Below are 14,767 nucleotides of genomic sequence, written 5' to 3'. Positions count from 1 at the left end.
GAAGTGGATATTACTCAGATTTGAGACTTATTACAACATCCCCCACTTTAAAAAAAAGTGGATTGAAGAGCTATGTAAAACACTCCAGTTGGACATGAGATAAACAAAAATACAAAAGGGGATGAGATTTTGGGTTCATACACACAAATCTTTCAAAGTGGTAAGACTAATGCAATTCACAGCCCATTCAAGTTGGTTGCCAAACTATAGGAAGGACATTATTGTATGGGAGGGGATGCAGAGTAAATGCACCAGAATAATGCCCTGGGTGGAGGGTTTCAGTTGACCAGAGACTGGAGTACGTCATGGGAGAATAGAGGCATACAAAATTACGAGGGGTATAAATAGGATAAATTGTAGGCAACTTTTCCCCATATCAGTGGTGACTAAAACTAGAGGGCATACATTTAGGGCAAGGGGTGAAAAGGTTTAGTGGGGATCTGAGAAAAAATTTTCCCCTCACCCAGAGGGTGTTTGGGTATTGGAACACACACTCCAAGGGGGTGATGGAGGCAGGTACCCTCACAACATTTTAGTATTCAGACAAGCATTTGAATCAGCAGGGCATAGAAGGGTATGGACCAAGTGCCAGTAAACAGGATTAATATAGATGGGTATATGATGATTGGCATTGAAACGGTGGGCCAAAAGGCCTGCTCATGCTGTATGACTGAAACATTTCATCTGGCCACTTCTCAAGCATCATGCCTGGGATCTACAGGAAATAATTGTGGAAGTGTACAAGCAACAGTAACTTGTCCTATTTCCCTATACAATGATATCTGACAGTCCAATCTGCCAAATAAGTCAGCATCAGCTGTTTCGCTCAGCTGATTGTTTGAATGCTCAAACTTATCAAGCTAGAATGCCCCAACCAAATAGAAAGGAAACATTTGTAGAGATTCATTCTTGAAGTACGTATGTGTATTCCTCTCACTGAGAGGGGTGGAATGCATTTCATAAATGTAGCTTGCCTTTAGACCTGCAGTCAAGATTTAAGGAAATGTGGATAGAAATGATCCTATTCAACAGGTGGAATGTACTTGACAGGACGAAGAAAAAGGCAGGATACAGAAAAAGACAGGATACCCAGAATAATTATCACAACACCTTGCAACAGGACCTTCCCGAAAGTGTGGGAAAACATTGATAAGTTAAAAGAGATTTAATAACAAGGGGGACAGATAGCATCCTTAGTATGCAAGATATTAGAGACAACAATGGGGAAGAGGTAGGGAGGTGGGGTAAGGATCCCATCACACTGTGGTCACATTGAGATGAGCAACAGTAGGTAAGAGGTCTAGTATAGAATACAATTAAATAACAGGTCCTTTATGGTTGTAATCTTGTTAGCATTGCCCTGGTTGCACACAAATTTGTGTCGGAATAAGCAATTTAAGGAATTTGGCAGGGGGAATGGGTGGCAGAGTAGTCTTGTCAATTTTCTTCTTTTGGGAATAATTAAAACAAAACTTTAGAATAAGTTGAACCCAACTCATGCAGGATAATAACTGTAGTCTTTCAAAGGAGTTGATAGTTGGGTCTTGACAATTTTGTTTTGGAGATACTTATAATATTCATGCACAAATTATTATGTTGGGGGATTGGAAGCAACAGCAAAAACAATCAATCCTTCTTAAAAATTAAAATTGGCATTTGACAATTATCAACACCAACTTACCTCCTGCAAGCAAAATCAGAACTATGTTTGTTGCCATTGAAAGCTTATATTGCACACTTACCCTGAGAAGGATTGAGCAGAGAAGTGCCAAAAAGGTCATCTTGAAGTTCCAGAACATTCAATGGAGAGCTACCCAAAGAAATAGGAGATAAGCCAGGTTTTTGTGATTCAAAAGAAATTGGTGAGAGCGCTTTCAAAGATGTTGATTCCTGAGTAAACAATTTGTCAGCGTTGTCAACTTCCTCATTCGTGTAGTCTACTTCGCAAGGAAGTTCAGGCTTGCATTGATCTTTACTATCAGTGTTATTGTGGAAATGAGAAGTTCCCACATTTTCAGCTAAGTTTATCTTTTCTTTTGCACCATATGTGATAGCAGCCAAACTCCTCTCACGCAATTGTTCCAGTCTATTCCGCAAATATGTCATGTCCAAGTGAGGGTCATCAAGCTGATCAACATTGGGACTCATAGAGCTGTTCAAACTGTCATTGCCAAGGACATCAGGAATCGTCTCCTGCAAAATTCCAAACTTCAATGAGTCACATGGAGTAGTGGTCACATTCTGTGATTGATTCCAAGGTAACGTACTATCCAAGTCACATTCTGTATCAAGAGAATTATAGGATTTTGAGTTCTCCAAAGTGTCACCGGTTTTGCACATTTCCATAATGAAACTTTTAGTCAATTTCTCCTTTTTAATTGGCGATTTGGGACTCACTCTCTTAAGGGGCAAAAATTGTTGAGAGTGACCAAAATTAATCTCATCATCTGTTACACTGTTTATGAGACTTCCGGAAGTTTTTTTGGTACCATCTTCACTAGAACAGGAATCGTGGGAACCAGAAAGTGGAGAGAGAATTTTACCTATCAACACACCATCTGGATCATTACTTGCAGCTTTACTGTTGAAGTAATGCCACTCATTTTCAGATCCCACCTCTGAACAGTCCATTCCTGGTTCCCTGCAATCAAGCTGGCATTTTGTCGTACCCGACTGAACCCAGTTGCTCCACTTTTCATTTCTGATGGAAAGATGGTTAGAACTAGCTGACTCTGGATCAGGACTGCATGGAGTCTTACTCCAGCTTCTCATTTTATCAATTTCAGTACGGTGAAGTGCAATAGCATCTGAGGAAGTATTCTCATGAAAAGATCCAGACACTTTCATATACACTGCAGGTGAAGATTCTTCAGGTTTCATCAGGACTTGTTCATTTGCATGGTCTGTTTGCTTTGGATGTGTCAATACAGACTCCTGGCGTTTCATTTGCTCAAGCTCAGATTCCTTAACCGCACATCGCCAGCTGTTTCTAATATCTGTAACTACAAGATTAGCAGAGTTTTATTTAAGAGCTGGAACGGGCAAAAGAAAATTAGTCAAGCAGGGAAATCTAAAAGTTCTTGCAATGGGAAAGATGGGATATTAACAGATCAATAGCATCAACCCAAAATATTCTCTTAAGGTAACAGTGCTTCCTTGCACCAATAGAAACATAGGAAACCTATAGCACAATTCAGACCCTTCGGCCCACAAAGCTGTGCCGAACATGTCCCTATCTTAGGGATTACTAGGCTTACCCATAGCCCTCTATTTTCCTAAGCTCCATGCACCTATCCAAAAGTCCCTTAAAAGACCCTATCGTATCTGCTTCCACCACCGTTGCCGGCAGCCCATTCCACGCACTCACCACTGAGTAAAAAACTTACCCCTGACATCTCCTCTATATCTACTCCCCAGCACCTTAAACCTATGTCCTCTTGGGGCCACCAATTCAGCCCCGGGGAAAAGCCTCTGACCATCTATCTGATCAATGCCTCTCATCATCTTATACACCTCTATCAGGTCCCCCCCTCATCCTCTGTCGCTCCAAGGAGAAAAGGCCAAGTTCCCTCAACCTGCTTTTATAAGGCATGCTCTGCATTCCAGGCAGCATCCTTGTAAATCTCCTCTGCACCCTTTCTATGGCTTCCACATCCTTCCTGTAGTGAGGTGACCAGAACTGAGCACAGTACTCCAAGTGGGGTCTGACCAGGGTCCTATATAGGTGCAACAATACCTCTTGGCTCCCAAATTCAATTCCAATAAACCACAGCTTTCCACTTAATTTTGCATACCTCTATCATCTTCATACATTTACTTAACTGCAAAGTTCCAATTTCATTTCATGAACTGTGTACATCACTTAAGCTAGTTCTGCAAATAAATGCTGATAGGAACAAATTAAATGTTGGGAGAAGGCTGACATAGAACACAAATACCTGCATAAACAAGTTGGTCTGAATGACCCAATGCTATACTGTAAATCTGCTCATTGCATTAAATCACACCACAGTAAGGAGTGGCAAAGGAACAAAGAGTAACCCAGCACAATGGGCAGCCATTTGCCTCATGTTCTCTATGTCAGCTGAAGAAACCTGGTTCATACAAGAGTTTCGCCTAACTGCAGCAGCATTTTGAACTTGTAACCTGTTGATAACTTAAATCTTCCTTATTAGGCTTCAAAGTAACTGAAACTGACATCCCAAATACTGTTGCATTTCAATAAGTGCAATGCAGTAATAAACCATTCAGGGAACAGGAATAATTATAGGTAAGAAAAGCTTCCTCTTAACAATGCTGCAGGCATGTTTGATCAATCAGACTTGAAGTGAACTTACAAAGAACAAAAAATGATACCACATATAGAACCTTACCACATGGAGGACATTTGTAAGTAATTTTCCTCATGAATGAAGGTGGAAAACAGAAATAAATTACTATAATTTTGATGAATGACACAGCAGGCTCAAAAGGGCTGCATGGCCTACTCTAACTTATATCTTGAATTCTTTCCCTTAACCCCAGTCCAGCAATGAGGAATTGTTGCAGTCGTAGAAGATACTACGACTTGAGTGAGCAGTCATAGCTATTTGTACAACTTGGAAATTCACAAGTATTTGGATCATAATTTTAATGATCACCAGCAATTTTATACCTGCAAGTCTTCTGACACAGGAAAAGAGAGATGATGATTTGCATTACACAGCATTAACTTGCACATACAGTTACTGTATATTTTAAAATCAAACCATTAAGCTTACTCAAGTTTTCAGGTGTTCTTGGTAGCTCATTTTGTGTAATGAAGGGATTGCTAGCTGGTGAGAAAATGCCTTCCTGAACCAGATCTTGCTTTTGGAATACTCTTGTTATTATATCTGCTACCTGAAGAACAAAAAAATTGATTCAGCATTAACTATGCATTTCATGTTCATTAGGACAAAGCCACTTACATGTAGAAGGGCAAATGGGGGGTACAGGTGGGCATAACTGAGAAAAACCACACATTTTAAGTTTTTCAATGGTTAGAGAACCAGAAGGGGGGAAAAATAGGTTCCTTTAGGGACCAAAGAATCAATCTGTGCATGGAGCTAGTGGATAGGAAATATTCATTTAAGACCTCATTTACAAAGAAGATTGGTGAGGTTCTGACAGAAATTTTCTATTCTCTGGCCACAACAGGTGCCAGATGACTGGAAGACAGCAAATGTGGTACATTTTACTCGAGCAGCAGGGAATAAGCCAAATATTTCCACACTGGTGAGTCTATCAGTATGGGGAAATTATTTGAAAAAATTGAGGGACAGAATTAATGCATTTGGAAAAGCGGGGATTAATCAGGAACAGTCAGCATGGCTTTAAGGCGAGATCCTATTGGACCAATTTGACTACATTTCAAGGTGGTGACTAAATTTGTTGATGAGGCTGGTACAGGAAATGTATTCTAATATGAACTTTTAAGGCCCCACATGAAAGACTAGTTTGGAAAGGTAAAAGTCTGAGAGATCCAGGGTAATTAGAAAATTAGCTCCAAAATTGGCTTGGTAAAAGAGTGATGATTGAGGGTTTGCAATTGCAAGTCTGTGACCAGTGGATCAGTGTTGGGATTTTTGCTATTTCCTATGTGGATGTGAATGCAAGAGGCATGATCAACAAGTTTGCAGATGACACAAAGATTGATGGTCTTAAAGAGAAAGTGGTCTTCAGCTGCTGAATGATATTGATCATTTGGTGAGAAGGGCAGAGAAATGACAGGTGGAATTTAATCCTGAAAAATGTGGGGAGGTGCATTCTAGGGAGGATTAACAATGCTAGGCAAAGAAAGGGAAGACTTTCAGAAGTTGCCTCAGCTGCAGCACTTCAGGTTACAAGCAGAAACCGGACAGGTTATGTCTGCTTTCTTTAAATTGGAGAAGGTTGAAGCTGAGGGGTGGTATTATGGTATACAAAATCATGATGGGCATAGACAAGATAGCAAGCAAGAAACTGCCTTTGCGATGCTGTGTGTATAACCAGGAATGAAGGCGGCAAGGGATAGGAGACTTGGAGCAGATCAGGAGGAAGAGCTACTTTCCCCACACAAAGGGTGGTTGAATCCAGAACACACTGCCTGAGGGGGTGATGAAAGCAGGTACCCTCACAACACAACATTGAGATGAGCACCTGAAACTCCATGACATAGAGGGCTAGAAGTCAAGTCCCAGAAAATGGGATGAATGTAGGTAAGTACCTGATACATGGCACAGATACAGTGGGCCAAGGAGTCGTTTCTGTGCTGCCTATGACTGGTTATGTTGCACAATGTAATGTGTATTATTAAGATACAAATACAGAACCCAAATTACGATAGTCTCACTTTTCCTGAATAAGTGTGCTACTGAGGTGAATTTGGAATAAATCATTCTAGTTTTTCTATTTAAGTAAGCAAGGGGAGGTCTTTAAGAGACAACTCTGGTACAGACTTGATATTCCCAAAGTGGATAAAGGGCAGGCATGTTGGAGCTCAGTGGATGATTAAAATAAAAAAGTAATGTGGTAGAGAACTAAGATAAATTTCAGAGAGTGCAAACTGCTTTTTAAAAAAAGCAACAAAGAAAATGTGAGTAAAGGTTAGCAGTCAACACAGGTCTCTCATATAAATTATAGAAAAGCAAACATACATTTTTTTAAAACAGTAAATGCTGAAAACACTTAACAGGTCAGACAGCATCTGTGGAAAGAGGAAGTTATCATTTGTAGGCCAGGACCTTGTGTCAGAACAGGGAAAGAAAAAAATAAGTTAGTTTTCGGTGGGAGAGAAGGTTGGGGAGTGATGGCTAGAACATAGGAAATCTCTCCAATAGGGCGAGTCCAAATGGCATAATGAGTGTTGTTACAAGCAGATTTTGCTTCTTTGACTGTGCAAAGTGTTGATAATGGTGAGGCTACGGGACTGAAAGCAGAATAGTGATGAATATTTACCAAAACTGTCAGGAATTATAATGGTTTTCCACAGGGATCTGCATTTAGATCATTGCTTTTTTTTTGACACAACTACTGACCTAGAATTTGGTAAAGAACATTATTTCAAAATCTGCTAGTGCCACAAAGATTTGAACTATATTAAACATTAAGATATATACATAAAATTAAGGGATATTTGCAACTTTTCAGGGCTTTAGCAAGACTAAACATGTATAGTTTTAGTCTACTTATCAAAAAAACACTTGCCTTGGAGGCTATACAGTATAGATTCACTAGTCTTTGGATGAAAGGGTTTGTCTAAATAATAGGAGTACACTCAAAAATGATTTCACATGAATGAGATGTGACCTCACTGAAAGATTCTGAAATGCATCAACAAGTTGTTTTGTCAAGGAGTGTCTAGGACTAGGAAGCATGTTCTCAGGATAGGGGATTAACCATTAGAAATGGAGTGAGAAGAAATACCTTCATGCAGAAGGCTGTGAATCTCCACATTGTGGATACTTAATTGTTGGGTATAATCAACTATTTTAGGGCACCATGGGAAGGGCAAGTGATGGGGTAAAAACCAGTACACAAGGATAAAGAAGCAGACGAGCTTGTTGAATGCGAAGCAAACACAAGGGACCACATGGCTTATTCAGGTTTCTTAGGCAGACACAGAATCCAGAACCAGCAGGTAAACACAAATTTAGTGCAACATAAAGTGAAGTAATGCATTTTGGAAAGAACAAGGAAAAAAAGAATACGAGTTAAATAGAGCAGAAACCTAGATCCTTTGAAGATGGCAGGATGAATTCAAAATGAGACATGTAGTATCCTTAGTTTTATAAAAAGTGGCATGGAATATAGAAGAAAGTTATGGAAGTCTTTATTAAAAACCATTAGTTGAGCCGCAGCTGAAGAACAGTGTCCAACTGCAGTAACCATGATTTAGGATCAATGTCTAGAAGATGCACAGGATATTTACCATAATTACTCCAAGCATGAAGAACTTCATTGATAGAAAGGGAAAATTAGTGACTGCTCCAATAGCAGAGGTTGAGGCTCAATTTAATAATATTTTTACAGTTTTAAATAGAAATTGTTTCAATTGACAGTATGATTAGTAAATAGAAGGCACCAATTTAATGCCAAAAAGCAAAAGGGGGATATTGTACCCATAAATTGGTTATGTTTTATAATACCCAAGGTCAAATGAACAAGCTTCAATAGCAACATTCTAAAAGGAGATGGACATTCTTGAAAATGAACAAAAAATGTAGACACAAGAGACTGCAGATGCTGGGATCTGGTGATCATTTGTTAAGCAAAAAGTGTATGTCAATTGGACAAGAAGGGTGGGGGGAATACATTTAATTGCATAGTTCATGAAAGAACTAGCACAAGTGTAATGGGTCTAATAAAAATTTTCCTCTGCTAAGCAGCTTAGATAAAAGGGACCATTACTTACCTCTTCTGCCAACTGGTCAACAGTCTTTTGATGTGCTTCTTTTCCTTTAGAAGAACTCTTAGGTTTATTCAAAATTGGTGGACTTTGATCTTTGTCCTTATGCCATGTTTCCATTTTATTCACGTATGGAGTCTGCAATCTACTTTCAAGAGGCTGGCCAGTTACCAATGGTATTTCAATTGATTCCTGAGAATAAGCATTTTTGCATTGAGTTGAATAGTAGTAATAATAAAGATGACAATTTGCACAGCCAGTAAGATGATGCATTTTATAGAATAATTTGTCATTGATATATCCCTTGCAAATGTAATATAAAAAGGTATCTTACTTCTCCAAAGCATGAAGAACTTGTTTGCCCATTTGGATTTCTGATAGAAGGGGTAAAACTGCAAAAATCAGAAAATTGAATTAAAGGAATAAGTTAAATTGATTCAATTTAAATCCAAGACAAAGACTAAAGTGTGAACAGATACTTAATGATCAAGCTTATGGCACTTTGGTAAAAGTTAACAACATTCGTGTGAATGGTACCAAACCCCCACACCCATCTCCAACCCACTTCACTTGATTCCAACTCAGATTTCATTGCTTGTTTTGCAAATTCTCATTAATACTGATCAGTAGCCTTGGTACATGGATGTTACCTTTTCAGGAAATCCACTCCCATGTGGCCTCGTGCAAGCCATCAAATTCTCTTCCATAGCACTCATTCACTTAATCATGCAGCTATCCTGATCCTCAGTTCCATAGTGTCCATCTCACTGCTTGATTAGCTAAACAATTTTTCAACAAGGAGAAACAAAAAAAAACTATCAAATCAACCTTCCACTACTTCAGCCCATTATTAAATTTGCAATCATACTTCTTCCAACTGTATTTTCACAATTCCAACCAATCTGAATGATTGACTCTTGGTTGATCCTTACCTACACTGTACTTGAGAATCAATTCAGAGCTCAAAACACTGGCACGCTATTCTCCTGTCATTTCTTTCTTCCATCAGGGTCTCCTGGTACACCAGACCCTCTATCCTGATTGGTAGTTAGCAACATTACAAATCACTTCACAAGCACCTACTCCCTCACTACCCCTAAGCTTGCTGCTTTCACTTAATTGCTGCATCAAAAACAGCAGTTGGGATATTGGATATCTGTTTCTTACTCATTTGCTCAAGAGAAATATTGTGCCTCTCTGCCACCACAAACTAATTGAAACCTTCATTTTTGAATAACTTTAATAGCTACGGAACTCAAGAACCACACTTACCACCGTATGCAATTAATTTACTAAATTTATAAGGAACAGAACACACTCACAGCACAAGTGTGACGTAAGTCTTTGTTTGCCCCGTATCTGTCCGTTCCGATTTCTCTCAAGTCGGCTCGGTCATCAAAGGGCTCATTTTATTCTAGGGAGATATTAGTGACAACTAGAGTAAATTTGGCTCTAGTTGTGTATCAGTCTCCCAAGGATTAAGAACAATAAATGGTAGTACACTATTCAGCTCCTCAATTCAGTTACCCATTTTATACAATCAGAAAACACTCAGTAATTTATAAATAGATAAAAACATACGTTATATAACATACAAGGTATATGTGATGCACACTTTGCAATTTGTAGTAATATTTCCTTTTCACTAAAGAAATTGAAGAACTTTCTAACACGTCACAGTTAAAGTGTGACAAAATCAAGCCAAATCTCTCCCTACCACCTCACCCTGGTTAAAAACTAATTACACTCAGTTGCTAAGATAGCAAATTGACCATTTAGTGTGAGGAAGGTCATAATTAACACAATATAGCCAATTATCCTAATGGCTAATTTGATTAGAATCTGCAATGCTTTCCATGTCTGGTTCCATGGTTTAAACTTTTCAAACTTAACTCTATATAATACAGTTCAAATGCTCCCCTAGCTGGTCTTTTGCCCTCAATTTAATACAAACTAGCTTGTTTCCCTTTTTCCCCAGTTCTGACAAAGTATTTAGACCTGAACTGCTTGTTTCCACAACCATTCCAAACCCTCAATGTTGCAATTCCAACCTGTTGAACACTTGATTTTCAATCACACCACCACTGTCTACACCCCCATATCTGGAGCAACTCAACATACCACAGAGACAGGATCTCCTTTGCAAATTTTGGACTAAATTAAACAGGATTGACTCTGGAGCTATGGATGCCATCCTCAAACCATCAGTTTAAAGGACAGCCCAATACAAGTGTGATGTAGCAATTCACCACATATACAAGCACACCTCCGTATCCAGATTGACAACCTTGCAGGTATCTTTGACAAAACAGCTGTGTGACTCCACCACATTAAAAATGGGAATTGAATATACAAGATACAAACAAAAGGTGATAGAAAGGAGTTATAGGCAGGTGGTCACACCAGGGCCACGGGAGTCAGCAAGTGGGTCACAGTTAGGAGGGGGAAGGGGAAAGAGTCAGGTACTAGAGAGTAGCCCTGTGGCTGTACCCCTTGACAATAAGTACTCCTGTTTGAGTACTGTTGGGGGAGACAGCCTACCTGGGGGAAAGCAACAGTGGCAGTGTCTCTGGCACAGAGTCCAGCCCTGTGGCTCAGAAGAGTAGGGAAGGAGAGAGGAGGGCAGTAGTGATAGGGGACTCAATAGTTAGGTGGGCAGACAGGCAATTCTGTGTACGCAGGAAAGAAACTCAGAAGGTAGTTGCCTCCCAGGTGCCAGGGTCCAGGATGTTTCAGATCACGTCCAAGATATCCTGCAGATTTGGTATTGGGAAATGAACCTAGTCAAGTGTCAGATCTCTCAGTGGGGGAGCATTTTGGAGACAGTGATCATAATTCTATCTCCTTTACAGTAGCACTGGAGAGAGATAGGACCAGACAGACTAGAAAGGCATTTAATTGGAATAAAGGGAATTATGAGGCTCTCAGGCAGGAAATTGGAAGCTTAAATTGGGAACAGATGTTCTCAGGGAAAAGTATGGAAGAAATGTGGCAAATATTCAGGGGATATTTGTGTGGAGTTCTGCATAGGCATGTTCCAATGAGACAGGGGAGTCACGAGAGAACACAGGAACTGTGGTGTATAAAGGCTATAATAAAACTAGTCAAAAGGAAAAGAAAAGCTTACAAAAGGTACAGAGCTAGGTAATGTTAGAGATCTGGAAGAGTACAAGGCTAACAGGAAGGAGCTTGAGGAGGAAATTAGGAGAGCCAGGAGGGGACATGAGAAGGCCTTGGTGAGCAGGATTAAGGAAAACCCCAAGGCATTTTACAAGTAAGAGGATAAGATACAAAAGAATAGGGCCTATCAAGTGCAGCAGTGGGAAAGTGTACACAGATCCAGAAGAAATAGCAGAGGTACTTAATGAATACCTTATATCAGTATTCACTACGGAAAAAGATCTGGGGGACTGAGGTGAGGACTTGCAGCAGGCTGAAAAGCTTGAGCATGTAGATATTAGGAAAGAGGTGGTGCTGGAACTTTTGGAAAGCATCAAGTTGGATAAGTCACTGGGACCGGAGATGTACCCAAGGCTGCTGTGGGAGGAAATTGCTGAGCCTCTGACAATGATCTTTGCATCATCCATGGAGACGGGAGAGGTTCCAGAAGATTGGAGGGTTGCGGATGTTGTTCGCTTATCCAAGAAAGGGAGTAGAGATAGCCCAGACAATTATAGGCCAGTGAGTCTTACCTCAGTGCTTGGTAAGGTAATGGAGAAGATCCTGAGGGGCAGGATTTATGAACATTTGGAGGAGGTATAATATGATTAGGAATAGTCAGCATGGCTTTGTCAAGGGCAGGTCCTGCCTTACGAGCCTGATTGAATTTTTTGAGGATGTGACTAAACACATCGATGGAGGGAGAGCAGTAGATGTAGTGTATATGGATTTCAGCAAAGCGTTTGATAAGGTACCCCATGCAAAGCTTATTGAGAAAGTAAGGAGGCATGGGATCCAAGGGGACATTGCAATGTGGATCCAGAACTGGCTGGCCCACAGAAGGCAAAGAGTGGTTGTTGATGGGTCATATTCTGCATGGAGGTCGGCGACCAGAGGTGTGCCTCAGGGATCTGTTCTGGGACCCTTACTCTGATTTTTATAAACGACCTGGATGAGGAAGTGGAGGATGGGTTATTAAGTTTGCGGATGACACAAAAGGTTGGAGGTGTTGTGGATAGTGTGGAGGGCAGTCAGAGGTTACAGCAGGACATAGATAGGATGCAAAGTTGGGCTGAGAAGTGGCAGATGGGAGTTCAACCCAGATGAGTGTGAAGAGGTTCATTGTGGTAGGTCAAATATGATGGCAGAATATAGTATTAATGCTAGGACTCTTGGCAGTGTAGAGGATCAGAGGGATCTTGGGGTCCAAGTCCATAGGATGCTCAAAGCAGCTGCACAGGTTGACTGTGGTTAAGGCGGCATATGGTGTATTGTCCTTCATCAATCGGGAAATTGAATCTAGGAGCCAGGAAGTATTGTTGCAGCTATATAGGACCCTGGTCAGACCCCACTTGGAGTACTGTGCTCAGCTCTGGTCACCTCATTACAGGAAAGATGTGGAAGCCATAGAAAGGGTGCAGAGGAGATTTACAAGGATGCTGCCTGGAATGAAGAGCATGCCTTATGAAAGCAGGTTGAGGGAGCTCAGCCTTTTCTCCTTGGAGCGATGGAGGATGGGGGGGGGGGGGGGGACTGACAGAGGTATACAAGATGGTGAGAGGCATTGATCAGGTGGATAGTCCAGAGGCTTTTCCCCAGGGCTGAAATGGTGGCCACAGGAGGACATAGGTTTAAGGGACTGGGGAGTAGGTGTAGAAGAGATGTCAGGGGTAAGTTTTTTTTTTATTCAGAGAGTGGTGAGTCTGTGGAATGGGCTGCCAGCAACAGTGGTAGTGGCAGATACGATAGGGTCTTTTAAGAGACTGTTGGATAGGTACATGGAGCTTAGAAAATTAGAGGGCTCTGGGTAAGCCTAGTAATTTCTAGGGCAGGGACATGTGTGGCACAGCTTTTGTGGCCTGAATTGTGCTGTACGGCCTGAATTGTGCTGTAGGTTTTTCTATGTTTCTTAAAAATAATCACAATGCTTTCTTTGGCAAGGCACCTTTTGAAATGTACCTCAATAAAAGATTGCATACTTGAGAGATACAGTTGACAAGATAAAAATAGATTCAAATTGTTTGAGCTACAAATTTTAAAATCCAAAAAAGAGATTGTTTTCAGTTGGGAGAAAAGTCCCAACTCAAATACAATAAACAATTTAATCCACTAAAATTAAAATCCTGCCAATGCAGAAATTTGTTCAAAATATTTAACCAATAGACAAAATTCTTTATTGCTCAAAAATCTAGAAGTTCTAGCACTGTGCAATAAAAATGTTGCAAGATGAAAGTTACAACTAGAACAGGCAAGATCTCCAAACTTCAGCAGATTCAAAAACACATCTCAAATTGAAATGCAAATCAAGTGTACAATAGAACATACTATTCTGAACACTGAAGTTTTGATGTGCTTGGATCATTGAAGTTGCTTGTAATGCTCACAATATCAGCGTCATCTCCTTCAGAACCTTTGGTGCATGGTTCATCAAGCCCTGCCCAAAATACAGAGAAGTATTAGGCTTTAAATACTTGATCATTGCACAATATGTTATTCCAGTCAAAGCAACAAATTTTAAAAAGAACTATGGTTGTTGTCAATGAAAGAATTAATTTAACTTGCAGGATTTTAAAAATCAATAAATTCATACTCCTTTGCAAGCATTTGTTTTAAATGAAAAGCCATGCTCTCCCCTCTTTTGCTGAGGCAGCAAGCAAGATCAAACTATGTTTCCACAACATTGCCCTTAAACTAACTGACAGGAAAGACATGGGATAGACAGCATTTACAGAACAGTGTAATTATAGCTTCAAATTAACAACTTTTTAAAGTACATTTAACTTTTGAAGAAAATAAAGTTTTAAACCCAATATGAAACAAATCATTATGTCTGAACTAATTCCACAAAGTGGGCTTATGCTTATAAATTGGTACCATTACCCTGTGGGTCACCATTAATCAGAAATTAAACAGGACCAGCTACATAAATGCTGCAATTACAACAGTGGAGCAGCAAAATGGTGACACAAGAGGAAAACTTCAAGGTACAACAGCTTGAACCCCAGCAGGGTATCCTGCAACATGTGACTGCTCCTAACCCTAATGCTTTTGTATCATCTCCATGATAAATCAGCTATGTGTGATGGAACAAGCTCTACTTGTCTGGATCACAGCTCCAAACTCCATTTGAGAAGGTCAAGAAATCGCATCACCAACTAGCCTGTTTGATTGGTAGCCCATCCACTACCCTATACATTCACC

General features: G+C 40.1%; 1 protein-coding gene and 1 non-coding gene across 3 annotated transcripts in view; both read right to left on the bottom strand.

The window, feature by feature from the left end:
• Positions 1-14,767, bottom strand: part of haus6 (HAUS augmin-like complex, subunit 6) — a 54,396-nt gene that overhangs the window by 3,345 nt on the left and 36,284 nt on the right. The window contains exons 12-16 of one of the 2 annotated variants that reach the window (XM_052019956.1): positions 13,892-14,000; positions 8,742-8,799; positions 8,414-8,599; positions 4,761-4,881; positions 1,743-3,002 (exon numbers count right to left, since the gene is read on the bottom strand). In XM_052019956.1, the coding sequence (XP_051875916.1) occupies positions 1,743-3,002; positions 4,761-4,881; positions 8,414-8,599; positions 8,742-8,799; positions 13,892-14,000 (1,734 nt within the window). Of the gene's footprint in view, positions 1-1,742; positions 3,003-4,760; positions 4,882-8,413; positions 8,600-8,741; positions 8,800-9,057; positions 9,187-13,891; positions 14,001-14,767 lie in introns of those variants that run through there. The other variant, XR_007956641.1, reaches the window with a different exon arrangement.
• LOC127572989 (small Cajal body-specific RNA 8) lies at positions 9,750-9,881 on the bottom strand. Its single transcript, XR_007956729.1, has one exon. It is a non-coding gene; the product is annotated as a small Cajal body-specific RNA 8 (non-coding RNA).

This window comes from Pristis pectinata, chromosome 7 (assembly GCF_009764475.1).
Source record: "Pristis pectinata isolate sPriPec2 chromosome 7, sPriPec2.1.pri, whole genome shotgun sequence".
In the NCBI taxonomy this organism is placed as follows: domain Eukaryota; kingdom Metazoa; phylum Chordata; class Chondrichthyes; order Rhinopristiformes; family Pristidae; genus Pristis; species Pristis pectinata.
Note: the sequence above shows the minus strand (reverse complement) of the source record. Positions and strands in the feature narration are given on the sequence as shown.